The sequence below is a fragment of the Sarcophilus harrisii genome, chromosome 3 (assembly GCF_902635505.1).
Source record: "Sarcophilus harrisii chromosome 3, mSarHar1.11, whole genome shotgun sequence".
NCBI lineage: Eukaryota > Metazoa > Chordata > Mammalia > Dasyuromorphia > Dasyuridae > Sarcophilus > Sarcophilus harrisii.
Window position 1 is genome coordinate 483778641 of NC_045428.1, and position 18457 is coordinate 483797097.

The 18457-nt window shown below is 35.4% G+C and overlaps 2 protein-coding genes across 3 annotated transcripts in view; one reads left to right on the plus strand and one right to left on the minus strand.

Moving 5' to 3' along the window:
• ACAT1 (acetyl-CoA acetyltransferase 1) overlaps positions 1 to 5949 on the plus strand; it is a 37897-nt gene extending 31948 nt beyond the window's left edge. For both annotated transcript variants that reach the window (XM_031961097.1, XM_003764254.4), the window contains exons 11-12: positions 2741 to 2898; positions 4997 to 5949. In XM_031961097.1, the coding sequence (XP_031816957.1) occupies positions 2741 to 2898; positions 4997 to 5117 (279 nt within the window). In that variant the 3' untranslated portion in view covers positions 5118 to 5949. The remainder of the gene's footprint in view (positions 1 to 2740; positions 2899 to 4996) is intronic.
• Positions 5950 to 9146: 3197 nt separating this feature from the next.
• The window catches only part of LOC100926994 (protein NPAT), a 47904-nt gene continuing 38593 nt past the window's right edge, over positions 9147 to 18457 (minus strand). Inside the window, exons 14-18 of the mRNA XM_003764259.4 lie at positions 17496 to 17611; positions 17304 to 17412; positions 12674 to 12740; positions 11454 to 12588; positions 9147 to 10732 (exon numbers count right to left, since the gene is read on the minus strand). Coding sequence (XP_003764307.1) covers positions 10655 to 10732; positions 11454 to 12588; positions 12674 to 12740; positions 17304 to 17412; positions 17496 to 17611 — 1505 coding nt within the window. The 3' untranslated portion in view covers positions 9147 to 10654. The remainder of the gene's footprint in view (positions 10733 to 11453; positions 12589 to 12673; positions 12741 to 17303; positions 17413 to 17495; positions 17612 to 18457) is intronic.

Consider the following 18457-nt stretch of genomic DNA (forward strand, 5'->3'; position numbering starts at 1 on the left):
CAGGCCTTTCTGAAATCATCCTGATGCTGATTGTTTCTAATAGAATATTTCATTACATTAATATATCATAATCAGCCATTCCCAAATTTATGGGCATCCTATTTCTAGTTCCCTGCCACTACAAAAAGGACTGCTACAAACATTTTTGCACATGTTGATATCTTTCCCTTTTTTATGATCTCTTTAGGATACAGTAAAGACACTGCTGGATCAAAGGGTATGCAGTTTCATAGCTCTTTGGGCACAGTTCTAAATTGTTCTCCAGAACAATTGGATGAGTTCACAACTCCACTCACAATATATTAGTGTCCCAGTCAAAATGTTATCTTTATACACATAATAAAAAGATTCATAAAAACAATAAGCCAGACCCTGAAATTATTTGAAATATTTTAAAATACCTTAGGAAAGTGGTGTGAACAAAGGCATAGTAATAGCTAATGATGAGTAGTGACTTGCACTGATCATTACCTTTTCATATTTTATATTTTTCCTCAATAAGTGCTTTATTTTTCCAATTATATGTAAAGATAGTTTTTGTCATTTATTTTAAAAAAATTTTTGAGTTCCAAAATTTTTCTCTCTCCCTTCTTTTAACTCATTCCTCCCCAAGATAGCACTCAATCTGATATAGCTTATATGTGTACAATCATTTTAAACATATTTCCATATTTGTCATGTTGTGAAAGAAAAAAAAAAACAAAAATGAAAAAATCAAGAAAAAGCCCCCCCCCCCCAAAAAAAAAAAGTTGAAAATAGTATAAAATAGTATGATTTGATCCACATTCAGTCTCCATAGTTTTCCCTCAGGACACAGATGACATTTTCCATGCCAAGTCTATTGGAATTGTCTTGAATCACTGCATTGCTGAGAAGAGCTAGTCTATTATAATTGATCATCACATAATCTTGCTGTTTCTGTGTATAATGTTTTCCTGGTTGTGCTCACTTCACCCAGCATCAGTTCATGTAAGTCTTTTCAGGCTTTTCTGAAATCAGTTGGGCAAATTACTTTGCTTTGTATCCTATTTCTTAAAAATATGAAATTAGGATAATAGCACTTGTGTGGATTAAGTGGATTACATATGCCTGTAAATTCTTCATAAAATGTGAAGTGCTATATATATGGAAGGCATTATTTACTTTATAGATTGTTATCTTTTATATTTACAAATCTGAAAATCAGGTATTCTAAATGATTTTGGATAAAATTTTAATTTCAAGTTCATTTCACCCCTCTGCCCAGCTCATTTATTTATTTATTCTTAACTTTTGCCTTCTGCCTTCAGGTGCTATGAACCCAAGGAAAGAAAATGAATTTGAATGTTAACCTAAGCCAGGCAGGTTAAATCTTTTTGTTTAAGGATAGCACAATGGATTCAAAATACTAAGAGTGGGGAAAGTTATTTAGTGATATAAAAAGGATGAAGAAAGCCCAGGCAGTTTAGTTTCTTGACCTAAAGTGATATACTTTACATAGTCCAAACATATACATACGTTTAGAATTTGGATTTGAATTCATGCTGTCACACTTATAAAGTCAATATGGGTAAGAACTCAGTAAGGAAATTATTTCACAGGGTTTCTTACTTCATTGATAAGAATCTTTACTTCACTTACTATATATCTGATTTAGTGCATGGTCATTTTAAGCTGCTTTGATCAAAAAAATTAACTATGATTCACCTGGTGATTAGCTTACAAACTCAATAGAGTTGTTTTTTAGCCAGCAAACATATAGTTATATAATATGCATATTTGAAAAGATTAAAAAAGAACTTCGTAGCTAAAAATGGAATAGGAAGTCCATTGCCAGGTTGCTACTTGAATCTTTTCTAGCTTGGGAACTCCTTCCAAAGCATCTGTCTTACACAGAATGATGTAATCAAGAAGGGCTTGTAGTGTGGGGAAATAATCTTTCAAAAATAAATTCCAGACACTTATTTACATGGATTTCTGACATGTTTTTTTTTCTAGACTATTTTTGTTCTATGCCCTATGCCTCTTGAAGTTGTATAAATGGCCCATTATTTCTTGATATTCATATAATCACTCCATCTTCATTTTGAAACTATTCCTAATAATCTTTCAATATATTCTCAGCTCTCAAGTGATTTCAGTTTTCTGGGTTATAAAATTGCTTCAGCCTCTGCTTGTATGCTGGACTGCATTAAGACTAAATATATGCTTTAATACCTACAAATTTCTTTCACCTTTTGGAGTTAAGGAATAAATATCTTCACTTTTGCTTGGGTAAGGAGCTGAAAGACTCCTTTGAATTGTAAAACCATAGAATTCTTTAGGGTGAATTTTGATTGCATTATAATTCTAGGAACTAAAATTATGATTTCTCTCTTAAATAATAACCATATTCATAAGTCATCACTTAGCAAGTTACATACTGTTAAAACTTTTAATTTTAAAATTGGACTGGTGATTTCATTGGAATAGAGACCTTTTAGTGAACTACTTTTCCCAAACTCAATGTGCTCTTGCTATGTGTAGTATAAAAGAATTGCTTGGAGTTGATACATTATGGTCACACAGTCAATGTGTTAGAAGCCACACTTGAATCCTCAGTCTTTGTGAAGCTAAGGCTTTATTAATTATACCATACTGCCTTTCAAAACTTTTTTTTTTAGTAATGACAAATAAGAGCAAACTATGCCTATTTAAAAGTTCTAATGTAAATGAATTAAGATTTTATGGCTTGCCAAATAATTTGGATTTATGTTTTCAGATTCTAAAAACTTCAGGATTGAAAAAAGAAGATATTGCAATGTGGGAAGTAAATGAAGCTTTTAGTTTAGTTGTATTAGCAAATATGAAAATGTTGGATATTGATCCCAAAAGAGTGAACATCAATGGAGGTGCTGTTTCTTTGGGACACCCAATTGGGTAGGTGAAATTATTGCATCTTCTTGGTTAATTTCTTTGTTCCAATATTTCTAAAGTTTTAATTATGCTAACTACGTGAGAGTTAAAATGCTAAGTTAGGTAAGATTTATATATATTTGTGGTTCCTTCTCTGCTAGTGGGGTTGAGAATATTTGCTACCAACCATAATGAGGATTTTGCTTTCAGAAAAGTATGGAGTGCCTAAATGAAATGAATAATAGTTGTCTTTGTGCCATTGCCAAGTAATAATTTTATAAGTGCAAGTACAGGTTGATCTTCCTTATAAAAGGAAATGGCTTGAGGAACAATTATTTACTTTCTAAGGGTAATTAATTAAAAACTAAAGGTTGTTTGCAAAGAAAAAGCAGAAGCAATTCTTCAATCTACAAAAACATGATGCTTCTAATCTGACTGAGGGTTGGAAGAATTTTGTCCAAAACTCAAATAGTAATACATAAAGTAATTCCAAACATAGACTTTTACAAGGGAGGAAAGAACCATTGAACATTAAAAGCTAAGTATTAACCTCAGTATCTGAGAAAGAAGCAACTGTTCATATTTTGAAAAATGAATTTGTGTATCCAAAGCTTGAATCCGGGGGGAGAGGCCATTCAGTAGGAAAGGAATAAAGGATATGCTGCTAGTTGGTGACTTCCTGCTGAGGGAGAAGTATTTACCTGATGTTAATAGGGAAGTCATATTTCTTAACAAGACTACATCCAGGATGTATCTACTTAGTATCTCTTTAGCATGAGTGACCACTATCTACTTCTGATAATGCATTTTAGGGATAAAGGATGTCTAAGTATTGTGAAATCCAAAATTTAACAAACATTCTAGTAAGGATAAGGCAGGCACTATGCTTTTTACTAAGGTTACAGAAACAAATACCCAGTCTGTAACTCCCTTCAAAACAACTCAGGTGCTATTAGATACCTTCCCTGAATCTTTTAGTGTTCTTTCTCTTCTCAAATTGCTTTGCATTTACTCCTTTACTCATCTGTATTGTATTTCCACCCTTTACCTCAGAATTTATAAATGTTTTGAAATCAATCAGAATAATGATCTTATATTAATTACTAAATTTCATGTTTTCCCCACCTTCTGTAAGCAAGTCATCCTGTTGTATAACAAAGTGTGTTTTTAAAAACAAAACAATAAAGCAGCAAATATATGCAGTGTACATTTGTAGACTTCCTACCTTTGGGTGTTATGGGAGTATCATATTTTTTCTCAAGTCATGTTCTTTATAATTTTGCACTATTCACTTTTTTTTTTTACACTGTTATTTTCTTGGTTTTGCTTATTTCATTTTGCATCTGTTTATACACATTATGTTCATATGTTCTTTACATGTTTCTCTGTATTCATCACATTCATATCTTACAGCACAGTAATATTCTATGTATCATAATTTATCTTTTTCCAACTGATGAGTACATACTTTGTTTCTAATTCTTCGCAATCAGAAATATTTTGTTGCATGTCAGAACTTAATCTTATTTATGTTCTCCTTGAGGCATCAAAAGGCCTCTAGAATTTCTGGATCATGAGAACAGGTTTTGTAGCCACTTTATTTGCTTTGGATTAGATGGTCATGAAGAGCCTGCTTGTTAGAGAAATAGCTTTTCTTTATAGTTTGAAACTCTTTTCTTATAGAGTATGATTTTCTTTTTTAAAAAAATTATTTTTACTAAAGCTTTTTATTTTCAAAACATGCATGGAAAATTTTTCCACATTGACTCTTGCAAAACCTTGTGCTCCAATTTTACCTCCCTTCCATTCCCCCCTCTTCTAAATGCCAAGTAATCCAATATATGTTAAAAATGGTAAAAAAAAAATATGTGAAACTCTTCTTATATTCAATACATTCTTAGACTCCACTTTCTTTTTTGAATAACACAAAAAATACTAAAATTTATTCAGCTGCATGGATATTTATCAGTCACTTACCCTAAATAATAGCTTTTATGCCTGAGAAAATTTTCAAGTATGTGAATTATGGATATCAATATCTAAAATTAAAACCAAACTTTTATACTTTAAAAATATGGTTTTATAAATAAAGAATGAAAACTTTTTTCCTTTTAAATTCTAGGATGTCTGGAGCAAGAATTGTTGTTCACATGGTCCATGCCTTGAAACAAGGAGAGTATGGTCTTGCAGGGATTTGCAATGGAGGAGGTGGTGCTTCTGCAATACTAATCCAGAAATACTAGAATAATGAAGGAAGTACCCTCACCTGTATTTGTGAAGAGAAGAGATCAGCCAGTTAATAATTAAGGGTGTGAGACAGGATGATGTACAGTTGTACAGAGTCCATATATAACATTAATAAAGTTTTCTTATCATTGGATTTGATAATCTTAAGACATATTTAGCTAAAAAAGGGATCCTTAATAATCTTATTGATTTCAAGGAAAATAATCTTGAATATGATTGTTATTCATACTTTACTGCAGTCCACAGTGGTAGGACTGTGTGAGTGCCTTCCAAGAAGCCCTATGTTTCATTTTGGTTAAACGGGGTGTGCTTAAAGCTTTTTCTTAAATGTAATATATATGGTCTAATTAATTTGATAAGAAGTTGTTTCCAACCTACAGTTTAATTCTCTTTGGGATCTAGCTGTTTTAAATACCACTTTTACTTATCTAAGCCAGAGCTGGAGTAGCTAGAATGCCAATCCTGGAGTTTGAAGATCTGAGTTCATATTTGGCCTCAAATACCAACTAGCTGGGTGATCCTGGGCAAGTCACTTAACTCTGTTTGCCTCTCAATTTCTTCATCTGTCAAATGAGCTGGAAAAGGAAGTGGCAAAACACTCCAGGACTTTTGTTGAAAAAACTCCAAATGGCATCATGAGTTAGACATGATTGAACAACAACAAAGCCAGTTGTTCTTTTGGCCTCTCATGCATCTACTGCTATAGTCTAGGTGAATCCTAATGTCTCTGGTTTGTACCCATGGCTTTTTATTGTAAATTTCAAATAACATAATCTAGTGGCCTTAATATTATTATATGCAGTTAATAAATACATTGTACATTTTAAATTGAGTATGTCTGATAATTTATGCATGTAGCAGGTGTAAGCCAGTGTTTCCCAAAAATCAGCTTGTGGAGTACTAGCACTAAACCAATAGAACATCTTATCAAATAGCTATATCTGAAATGTGATTCCTTTTCCTTGCCTACTTCTACCCACCAGGGTAGAGATTTGGTTAAACTGATTGGGGGAACCTTGAAACTGTCCCGACTTTGGGGTAGACACTTGAGAGTGTCTCCTTGAGCTCTGGAGAGGCTCTTCTGGGAGAGGCCTGCCTCAGGGAATCAAAGTCCTTTCATTCTGTTTTCTTGGTGGGACTAGTTGAGTCCAGGACCACTCCCTACTTAGCTCAAATTTAAGTAATCTCATTTAGCTGGAGATCTAGATTTCTATCTAACCCCAGTTGAGCTGAAGATTGGCTCAGGACCACTCCCAGTAAATGGTCCTATTCTATTGGAAATCTAGGCCTGGGGGCAGTAACTTTATCATTTGGTTCCCTGACCAGGAATCAAAGGGATCCAAACCTCATCATTTGGTTCCCTGATTGGGAACCCCAAAAAATCTTGGAGGTAAAAAGCCTTTTTTGTCTCTTCTATAGCTAGACACTCAAACACCCAGCAAGGTTTGAGTCGTCTGAGCCCCAGGCTTTAGCAGAATTCTCTCAGGGAAAATGGGAATTACTGTGGTCTGATAAAGCATTTTGTCAGTTCTCCATCTCTAGACATCTAGAAAAGGACAAGGGCTGTAGAAACGGGGAAACTAAGACTTTTTCTGGCAAAATGGGACAAAATATCTGTTTCTAAGGTGAAAGATCTCAAACCTATAAAGTTAAAGGACTTTCAATTCTAAGGACTCTGGAGCTCTCCTTTGCATCCCAATGCACTCCTAAATCCCTTTCAGAATAGGATTTTATCACTTTATCTTTTTCACCTGAACTAAATCTTGGGATTCACAGCTCTTTTTTTCTCTTCAGGGCAACTTCTGCCTCCTGGAGAAAACACTCAAAGCAGAGGTGCCTCTTTCAATGCAAATCCCTCTCAGACTGAGGCCAGGAACCCCAGAGGTTCATGCTCTAGGTGTCATGGAACTGTCCGAGGAGACTCCCCAGTCCCTGTCCTGAGTTTGAGCAGGAGCACTGGAGGGCCTGCCTCTCCAACATGACAGCCCAACACCTGGTGGTCTCTTTGTACAGGGGTTGAGCCATCCCCTCAATGTTCTGCACTCCAGCAGGAGTTTGGGGCTTAGTCAAGTTTCCCCTTGCTCCACCACAACAGCCCAACAAACACCTGGTGGCTGGTAAAATGGGAGGGGCTTTTCCTTCCTTTTGGCCCTCTAGTCTCTCCTACCCCTCCCTCCATAGAGTGGGGATAGAGAGGGGGCTCAGAACCTGTTTTGAGACCCCTCCTCTGTCTCGCCAGCTTGGCAATTTAATGGTGAAATAGAGGATCCAACTCAGACCTCCAGAGATATTTTTTAAGCATGAACTTTTAGTTACACAGGTAAGAGATTTGGAGCTTAATTGCATTTTTATCTTGATCTGCAGCCCTGACAGGCAGGGCATGCCCATCCTCCAGACCCTGCCTCAAAGGAGAAGTTGTGTACTTCCCTAGGCCATCCTGCCTCAGAGCAGTGGCTGCTTTTAATTGAAGAGATCTCAAAATTAACTTTGGGACAGCCATTAACCTCCAAGGTTCAGAGTGTTTTAAAAGCCAAAGGGCATCAGTGGCTTGGGTGGGAGGCCTACTAGATATCAGGGTCTCCTATCTGACCTGACTCTCTGGGTGCATTACATCCTTAATCCTGCCACCCTGCTCCCTGACTTCACCCAACTGGGAGAAATTTGCTTTCCTGAAAATGGGAAAGAAAGAGTGGCTTATTCTCAATGACACCCTAGACTCTAGGCTATTTAACACTTTTTACTAAGTTTTTTACTTTTTTTGCTCCTAGCATTTTCTCTCTCTTTCTTGATTGGCATTCTATGCCCATGCCAGCAATTAACTCCTTAACTACTTTCAGCTAGGGAGCTCTGTAGGCAGTGGGGGCATTCAGCATTGTTGGGTGAGCTATCAGCATATCAGATGGGATCTGATGCATTTTTTGCAAAAGGCCCCATTCCCAAACATCTCAACCCTGGATGACATCCCACTTTTAATCTGTTCCTGAGATCTGTTTTCTGCTACGGATTTTCAACTGCCCTCCAGCATGCAAATCATGGCACGATTTTTTGGGACACGCAACACCCCTTAGATGCCCTGCTGCTATTTTCAGATCTCACACCTCCCCTCCTGGCATGAACCCCAAGTGAATTAGGGACATCTCTACGACTCTTGATAGCTTGAAGTAGTTAAAGAAGTCAGATCTTCGCCCCTTCTTCCCCAAATGAATTTGGGTGCTAACTGCTTGAGGGGGGGGTAAATGATAGGAAGAAACCCTGAAACTGTCCTGACTTTGGGGTAGACACTTGAGAGGCTCTCCTGAGAGAGGCCTGCCTCAGGGAATCAAGATAAAGTGCTTTCATTCTGTTATCTTGGTGGGACTAGTTGAGTTCTGGACCACACCCTACTTCGCTCAAATGTAAGTAATCTCATTTATGGAGATCTAGATTAATATCTACCCCTACTGAGCTGAAGATTGGCTCAGGACCACTCCCAGTAAATGATCCCATTCTACTGGAAATCTAGGCCTGGGGCCAGTAACCTCATTCAATTGAAAGGTCAGTCTCAAATCTCTTAACTTTGGGGCTCATTTCTTGGCAGAGGCCCAAAGCAGGAGCATGCCATGCCAAGGAACCCCTTTCTTTCCTTGGCATAGCTGCCTGTCAGGACCCTCTGCCTGTTGAGAAGACACCCTTCTTTTATGAAGGACCTGTGCTGACGAGAGGGGTTCCCACAACTCTCTGCCCTGCGCCAAACCTCATCATTTGGTTCCCTGACTGGGAATCGAGGGGAATCTGAACCTCATTAAAACTATGAACTTTTGTGAATAGTAGACTGGATTCTACAACATTTGGAAGACTGGCAAAACAATAAATACAATACTCCCTGGACATGAGTAAGACTTTTGGGGATATTCTGGATTCTCAACTCTTAAGACATTCTGTAAATTGACATTACCAATCAACTTCTTTGGTTTCTACCATAAAATCTCTTCCAGATAAGTAAAAGTATATGTTCAGAAAAAACCAGATTAATAAATAGTCAAATCTTTTGAAGTTAACCAAAATATTTATTCAAACCTAACAAGTAATGCAGTATCAAGTAATAGAGCTTATATAAACAATAACTGCATAATGTTTAGTTCCTTAGGAATCTTCATATCACCACTGCCACAAACAAATTTTTTTACAACACAAAAGTCTCAAGTAAAATTTGAACATGACAAAGCAATTAGTGCCAGTGAAATAAATTCAGGAAATGTTTACCAGATAGCAAATGGATTTTTATGGCTCAGTCTAGAACAGTTGAAGAAAGCTGAATTAATGTCAACCCTGTAGGGGTTAAAACAATCTACATGTTTTAAGTCAAACCACAATAGGAAGCACTTTAGAAAATGCACATCAGTAATTTCCAGGCACAATAGGTTAAATGCTAAAATTTTGTTCTTAAGTAAAGTTTAAATTAACCTTTAAACTTTACAGGTTGTATTACAAATGTGGAGATAGCGCTCTTTCTCCGGAACTGACCATGGATATCTACTTATGTAGTTATCCTATACACTTTAAGGAAAAGGAGAAAAAATAACAGCCAAATAGTTATTTTAGTTATATCTAAATGAATGTGATTCTATCTATGCTAGGAAATAAATCTCAACACACAAGCTCTCAATATTGGATATGATTTAAATAAATGAGATTTGGCCACTAGATTGAAGACTTTTCTGAATTAGTGCAATTTTTAAAAAAAGTCCCAGTTTTTTTTTTTTTTGGGGGGGGGGAAAGGGAGAAAAGGAGAAAGATATATACATTTCTGGGAAATTTCCACTACAAAAGCAAACTTTATATGGCTCATTTAAAGTTTTATAAAAATCCCTACACACAACAGATCAAAACACTTATTAAATATCTTATAAAATTCTCCCTCTAACTAATAGACCAAAATGAGGATATTTAAAGCTTTTGTTTCTCCCTGGTTTGTTTTTTAATTTAAAAAATAATCAGGCATACAACCTTTACCGTGATAACGAGGGATAGAGAAAACAGTTTTAAAAAAAGAAAACAATCAAATTCTTATTCTAAGGCATTACCTTTAATTGGTTTAATGGCTAAGTCTTAGAAATATTTTGTTACACTGACTATAAACAATCACTTTTTTCAAAGAAAAGGACAACTTTGTTGAGTTGGGAATTGACTGGTAATTAAAATAGAAACAAAAAACAAAAACAAAACAAAACCAGGTTTGTCAAAGTTTAGTTAATTGAAATTCAATTTCAATACAATTTACATAGTATTTACAAAATGCAATTGTGGTAGCTGTACAGTTTTGCAGATTAATGGCTTTATTATATTTCTGCAAGTGCTTTTTCCAAAATAAAAATATACTAAATCAAGTCTATTTACAAACTAGCAAGCTGCTTTAGAAACAGCATGATATAGCTATAAAGTGTAACTTCAGTGCACACTGAAAGTGCAGTTCCTGCTCTCATATTCTTTTTCTTACTCATAGTAATATGGGTACCAGTTTTAAATTACTAATATTCTTAATAACTTAGAGTTCTTATTCATCATAATGTAAAGACAACAAAAACTTGTCCACATCCATTCCAGCAGGAAATGAATTAGGTAGCTTCTTTTTCTGGGGAGAGAAGAAAAACAATCCTATGTTAGCTAACATCACACATAATCACAGAGGATTATAATGTCTCAGCCTTCCCTTTAAATGTCTTTAGTTGTTTGTTTGTTTTAAGTAATTTTAGTTTTGTAAAAATACAGGTTTATAAAAGATTCCATATAGTAATAAGTGTATATACTGTTTTGAATTCTAAATGAACTTATCCTAATGATAATCATTATTTATGTGACTTCTGAGGAAGTTTAGTTTCCTTCACTGTAAAATGGGGATAGCATTCCCTATACGACTCTAATTATCTTAAGGATAAATTAAAAGGGCAATTGTGAGAAAAGTACTTTGTAAGAATTACAATAATCACCACTGATAAATGATTCTCGGTATATATAATTTTTTAAACATTCAAGATTTGAATAAAAAAAAAAAATCGCATGAAAATATTTACCACAAAGCATTTTTTAAAAGTTATCAGTGTGGCTGAACCATTTAATTAGGAAAATTGTAAATAATAAAAATAAAACTAGGAATACCATCTAAGTACTTCCTTTTTAGTATATACTGGAGGATTAAAATAAAAGTTCTGGATAAATGAATTTTTGAAAGAAATAATATGCCATTATTATGAACCTTTTTTTGGCAAAACTTTTTTGATAGCAAAGTGAAAAACTAACGTTTAGAGCCTCAATGAAAATGAAGCAATAAACTTTTTAAAATCTTTCAGACTTGCCTTTATTTTCTTCTTTTTTACTTGCACTGTTGAATTTGGAAGATTTTTATTGGAAGAACGGGCAGTCCGATCACACTCATCTAAATCTTCAAGTTTCCTTTTTTTGGTGGTGCTCCTTGAAGACCTAAATTGCTGTGTATTATCTTTGAGTGGTTTTGTAGTAGTCCTTGAGATAGCAGCTCGTGAGAGAATCATTAAAGTATGGGCTGCCATGTTGACACTATTTTCACTCCCTGTTTCACTAGCAGGGCTACAAGCTGGTAAGTCTGGAGTGGCAGGAGGGATCATTCCTTTGGGAGTGCCATTCTCATCAGTGAAACGTCTAGCGTTGGAAGCCTGGATGCTGTCACAGGCTTCTTCCTTATGTTTCTCCCCAATTCCTGATCCTGGTGTCCTAGGCACAGGTAAATCCCCAGAATTGGGGAGTCTGTTTGTTGGGCTGTGCCAGTGAAGGTCATGTAATTTCTCTACACTGTTTTTAGTTAGAGGGCTAGCAGATTTAGTCTGTTCCCGTTTTAGCTCCTTTGAAACTGTCCCTGTTGAAACAGTGTTTTTACTGTTTCCAGATGGCCCCTGTTTTTTGGTCTGTTCTTGGACTGAGGCAGCAGAAGTTTTGTCATTCCACAGAGGACTGTTTTGATGCCCATTTGACAGTTTGGTAGCTTCCTGATTTTTTTGCCTTTCCACATCCCTTTGTACTTCATTCTCCTTATTAGCTGTTGCTTTGTGAAAAGAATCAAGAACCAGACCAGCCAGTGAATTCTTTTTTTCTGATTGGATTTCTTTTACAGCTGTATTCCTACTGCTAGCAGTTTCTGACTGAGATAAAATCTTAGGCCCAGAAGATTTTTCCCTCTCTTTTTTGATATTCAAAGAGGACTTTACAATGGAAGATGACACAGTGGGAGAGTCCACAGTAACAAAGGGAATGTCATTCCTTTCTTTGTTTTGAGACAGTGTTTTGGTGTTAGACCCTTGGGTATTGACTCCAGGAGAAGTATCAAAGCAAAGTACACGCCTGTGACTTTCATGTGGTTTGCCAGCAGACACTGTATTATCTGTAGAAAGGGGAATTGTGGTTTCTTCTAATTTCTTCCCAAGATCTGTAGCCAAATTCTTTTCAGGAATTAGAGTTCTGCAAAAAAGAAGAAAAGTATTTCAGCAACAAAATGCTGCCATTTTTAAATAACACAAATAATAAAAAAAACATTTATGCTCACCTGTGTGTATGAAAACCAACTGGATGGCTTAAAGAATCCCCCAAGCTGGTGGTCAACTTTCCTGGAACTATTAAAATGCAAATAATTAAAGACAGAAAACATCTTTTTGAAAAATTATATCCTCCTGTGAGAAAAGAGATTGGTGGTAAAACAAATATTTTTCATATTAGTGAAATAATGTTTTCTGAAGAAACAAATATATGCATAGACTTTTTTGAAACCAGAAGTGTACTGATTGAAGAAAACTTACTCAATAGCCTTAAATTCTCAAACCAACTTAAGACCAAGTCCAGTGACCTTGAGAAATTTCTCTTGTGATAAATTTGAATACATTATTAAATGAAAAGTCTCCTGCTTTGGGAAGGAGATGTGTTTATTTTAAAAAGTGTATATTTAAGGGGTAGCTAGGTAGCCCAATGGATAGAGTACCAGCCCCAAAGTCAGGAAGTCCTGAGTTCAAATCTGGTTTCAGATATTTAACATTTCTTAGCTGTGTGCCCTGGGGAAGTCACTTAACTTCCATTGCCTCAGCAAAAAAAAAAAAAAAAAAATCTATATATCTATATATTTAACAATAAAACACCCCACAAACCCTGAGTATTTGCTAATTTAAAAAAAAATCTCAATAATTTCCTGATAAAATGAAATTCTTATGTTAACTAGATTTCTTCTCCTACTTAGCTTGCTCAGCACTATAAAGCAAGAAACAAATATTAAATAGGCTTCATATATATTTAATAAATTTATCATGACATGTTAAATTATAAATATAACATACAATATATTCAATGTAATTATGATACATTAAATATGTAATATAACATAATTATAATCAATAATAAATTATTAGATTGCTAAGAAATAGTAAATCTATAGTGTAATAAATATTTAAATCTTAAAAATTAAATATAGAGAAAAAGACACACTAAGTTATAGGTATTGAATCAATTAAGTATTAAATTTTAAGTGGGAATAGTTCATGGATTTGAATACAACTTTCCCATTTATCTAAAATCCTGCCCAACTCAACCTCTCTAGGTCTCAGTTTTCTCATTTCTAAAAATAAAAAGGCTGGACTAGATTATCTCTTTTAAATTTCTTCCATTCTAAATCCTATAGTAGAATTCTTAGGAAATGTCATGATGTGAAAGAAGGCTTTTAGGGCCCAAAATTCAGTGAAGTGAAAGGATTTGGAAATTATATAGGGAGAGTAATTAGAAGCAAGGAATTGGGACTAAGGAATAGGGGATTAGAATTTATTTATTGAAGAGAGAAAGGACCAAAATTAAAGGGGTAAAAGGTAAAATGTATGTAACCAAGTAAGTTATGGAATCAAAGCTAACAAAATTCTTGAATGAATTAATTTTTAAACATGAGGAAAATAAAGTAGTGGCTTTCAGTTTTGTCAACCAAGATTAATCTCATGCAGACTATTGTGTAAGTGTGAATTTTCATTTCACATTGAGATAAGGTTTATGAGTTTACTCTTTCACAGGGAACTGTATTAACAACTCAAGAACACGGAGAGAACTCCCTTCTATTTCTGTCTGTTAAATCTACCCACAGCTTCTCATGTTTTAGTGATATAAGGTATGGAAGCTATCTAATACACTGTGTTCTGATATCACAGTACCCTGGAAGGTTGGGGCCTTTCTCTATCCTATATCTGGCAAACTCTCACTTTCTGTTTTCCATGATTCAATTATCACCTGCTGTGGTAAAAACCCTTTCTGGTGATACTTTACTCTACACTCTTCCCTGGGTACCTTAGTCTGGCCTTTGCTAATCTAGATCCTCCCCTGCCCCTCTTCCTCTTGCACTTGCCCTTTTAAGGCGAAGACATGCCTTTTGGTCATGAATGCCATTACTGACTATCCTTCTGTTAGGAGACTTCAATGTTTCCTTTGAGTATTGTTTTATATATTTATATTTTTATTTAAATTTTTAAAAAAGTTGTCTAAAAAGCTGCCATTTCCCTTAAGGAGTTTAGTAACTGTCTTTATAGTCTTCTACCATTATTCTCACACCAAGAGACCTTAATATGCATGTGTCTTTCCTCTCTGACACTGTTCTGGTTCACTGATTCAGCTTTCATGATCCATATATTCACTATCCCTAACCTACAGCATAGTCATAACTTAGATTTCAATGTTACTCATGACTGCTATCTTTAAGGTTTTGAACTCTTTAATACTTCTCTCAATATATATATATATATAACTCTGATCTCACAATTCAACTTTCATAATCTTATTTCCTCAAATATTTCCATCTTTCTCACTTTCCTATTACTATTGAGGGTACTATCATTCTTCCCATTACCCAGGTTTAAATACCAGGTATAATCCTCAACTCCTCATTCTTGCCCCTTAAGTCAGTCTGCAGCCAAGATTTGTTAATTTTACCCTTTTAACTTCTCCTAAATGTGCCCTCTTTTCTCTTCTAAGACTGACACCACCATGGGACAGGCCCTTCCTACCTCAAGCCTGGATGATTGCTAAGAGTTTTCTGCTTAAGTCTCTTTGCCTCATCTCTTCTCCATTTGTCTTCTATTTTGTGTGCAAAATTCTTCATGATCTGGTCTCTACTATCCCAATCTTTTTACTTTTTATCTTTCCCTTACTTGCTTGTCTCTTTCTACATCCTATGATCCAGTGACACTGGCCACCTTGTTTCTCAAACAAGACACAGTCTCCTGTCTCAGTGCATTTTCATAGATCATCCCCCATTCTTAGAATGCTTTCCCTCCTCATCTCTGTCTCCTGGCTTCTTTCAAACCTTAGATAAAATCCAACTTCTCAGGAAAGGCAGAATCTTCTTTAATCTTCCCTCGGAGGAAATTCATCCTGTCTTCTGTCTTGTCTGTATGGTTGTTTGTATGTTGTCTTCCCAATTAAGACTATAAAGTCTAAGAGAATAGGATCCATCTTTTGCTTTTCTTTGTATGTCTAATGCGCAACAGAGTACCTAGTACATAGTAGGCACTTAATGTTTATTGTCTGATTGATAATCTGGTGGTTGACCAGTTAACTATACTTTGGAACCCCTTGTCCAATTACTGCCCAAAACACCTCTATGGTTGGGTGGGAAGTGACTCCTACCAAACTCATTATCTCCTAGTCAAATGTTGCAGAACGTTACTAGAGAAATCAGGAGACTGAAATGACCTCAAATGTGTTGCTTAATTAAAACTAGGCCCTCAACGTTACATAAAAAATCGTTTATATTTCCTTCACTAAGTCTATCCACAGAGCAGGGATTCTAAATGTTCTCAAGCCTTTACATACTCCCACCGTCCTTTTCCACAGAGAAACTTGCTTTCCTGCTTTACTGAGCATGTGAAAGCCATGTGAAAGTTCTTTTTCTCTACTCAATCTGAAATTTCTTCTACAGCATTTTCTCTCTTTGTTTTCCTTTCTGAAAAAGTTGTTCCTCTTGCCCAAGCCAGTTGCTCTAATTCACACACCAGATCTCAATTTGTCCTCTGGGAATTTTTTCCCTCACAAAGCAATTTCTTCTTATCCATGAGGGCAGCTGGTGATGTCACAATGCATTTGGCTTGGAGTTAAGAAGACCTCAGTTTCAATCTGGCCATATGTATGTGCTAGCAGTGTGACTCTGGACAAGTCATTTTACCTCTCTCTGCTTCAGTTTCCTCATCTATAAAATGGAGATTTTTCTCAGGATTGTTGTGAGGTTCATATTGTGAGATAATATTTGTAAAATGCTTGGCATGGTACCTAACACAAACAAGGTGCTATCTAAGAGCTTATTCCCTTCCCTTCTTTATTAATTCATTCTTGATTATCCCTACCAACATGCACAGATACCACTATCTTAAGAAAACAAAACAAACCTTAACTTAGTCCTTCTATATCTTCAATCTACCATACTATTTTTTTTCCCCCTTTCACAGCTAAAATATTACTACAACTTTTGATATTGTTAACCTCTCTTTTTTCTTGGCTTTGTTGACACTGCTTTGCTTCTCATCCTATCATTCCTTCTCACCCTCTTTGCTGGATCATCACTTATATCCCTCCTTTCCACTAAATATAAGTTTAGCATATGTTTAACCTATATTAATTGGATTACTTGCTGTATATAGGAGAGAGGGGAGAGGGGAAGGAAGGGGGAAAAATTTTTTTGGTTTTGCAAAGGTGAATGCTGAAAATTATCTTCGCATGAATTTTTAAAAAAAAGTTATTTAAAAAAAAAGATTAAAGGAACAATCCAGGTGAGTGGTAATAAAAGCTTGTATTAGGGAAGTGGCAGCAGGAGATGAAAAGAGATAAGTGAAGGGAGACATGGAAGAAAAGTCAGATAACAAGGGAGATTTGAATGAAATGGCAGTTGTGATGACCATTTTGAAACTGACAATCATATAGAAGAGACATTAGATATTTAGAACTAATAGATATAAGTTACAGGGAGATACAAAAGAGTTTTATAATAGCAGAATTGTTTAAAATATAATGGTAAGAGCTCCAAGTATCGAAAGTATTCAGGAGTAGGAAATGAAATCCAGAGATCCCTTTCTATTAGAAGATTTCGAGAAATTATCCTTGCCACAAAGAAAAATAAGAAATATAAAACTGACGTTATTTAGTCAGCTTTAAAATATACCTACCTGTACTAGGCTTGTTTCTTGTTCCTTGGATCTTCTGGGATTTTGGAGGAATGGGGAGTTTAGGAACACTTCTGTTACAGACAGGTGCTGCTAAAGGCATATGCAGGACCTGGATAAGAAAAACTTCACATTAAAGTATGCTCAAAATGTTCCACTACTCCATTTTTAGCCCACAGCAAATCAAAATGTTACCTGTCTGGGAGGAGCTGGAAAAGTATTTCCATTTTGTCCTACTACTGATACAGGGATCATTCCTACCATCCCTTGGAGCACAGGCTGGACTGGAGAGGCAATTATAATAGCAGATCCTAAAATTAAAAATAATAAAAGATTTTTTTTAAAAAATTCATAATAATCCTTATTAACACACTGCAATTGATTCTATAAAATTATACTTCCTTCTCTCTTTCCTCTTGGAAACAGCCCAGAATAAGTCTTAATTTAGAGGTGGCAAGTGGAGATGATAGGTACAAAATGAATATTGTTCTTGTTTCCTTTCTTAACATGTAAGAAATCTGATTTTATCAGTGGAAGATTCTCCACTGCAATTCCTCTCTGGTTTCATAAGTATTTGTAACTAAAAAAAAAAATTGTTACTTGGTGGCCAGATTTCTAGTGATGAGCTTTTCTGAATTTTGCTCAATTTGTTATTGAAAGATATTTCAAGGCTTCTACTTGAAGCCTTTCCAGATCAGTCAGACATGAAAGAGTTTGTACTTGACTGACATAGGCTTTGAGAACTCATATTCACCTTCATGCCAAAGTAAGGCATCTTTATAGAACTTAAAAGTAGTTTTTGTACTGCTTTCATTCAAATCCTAAATGCCATAGGAACTATATTAACTAAATAAGATTTTAGAAATAGAGGACCAAATCATAATAATCCTCCTGAAGGAGTACTACCACCTTTCCTCAGACTCTCATGAAAAAAGGACCTTAACTCCTAGAGCCTGGGTAATAGCACAGCCACCCAAACTATCAGCCTTTCTTTTGTCCTGGCCCTAATGGTAATGATCACACTGGAGAAAAGACTTGCCCTTTCTGCTGACCCACTACTATTAATGGAAAGGTAAGCGCAAGGATTATTACAGCAATAATGCTACCTCTAACCATCTTCCAGTCCAGGAATTATTCAAGGAAATAATCTCTGTGAA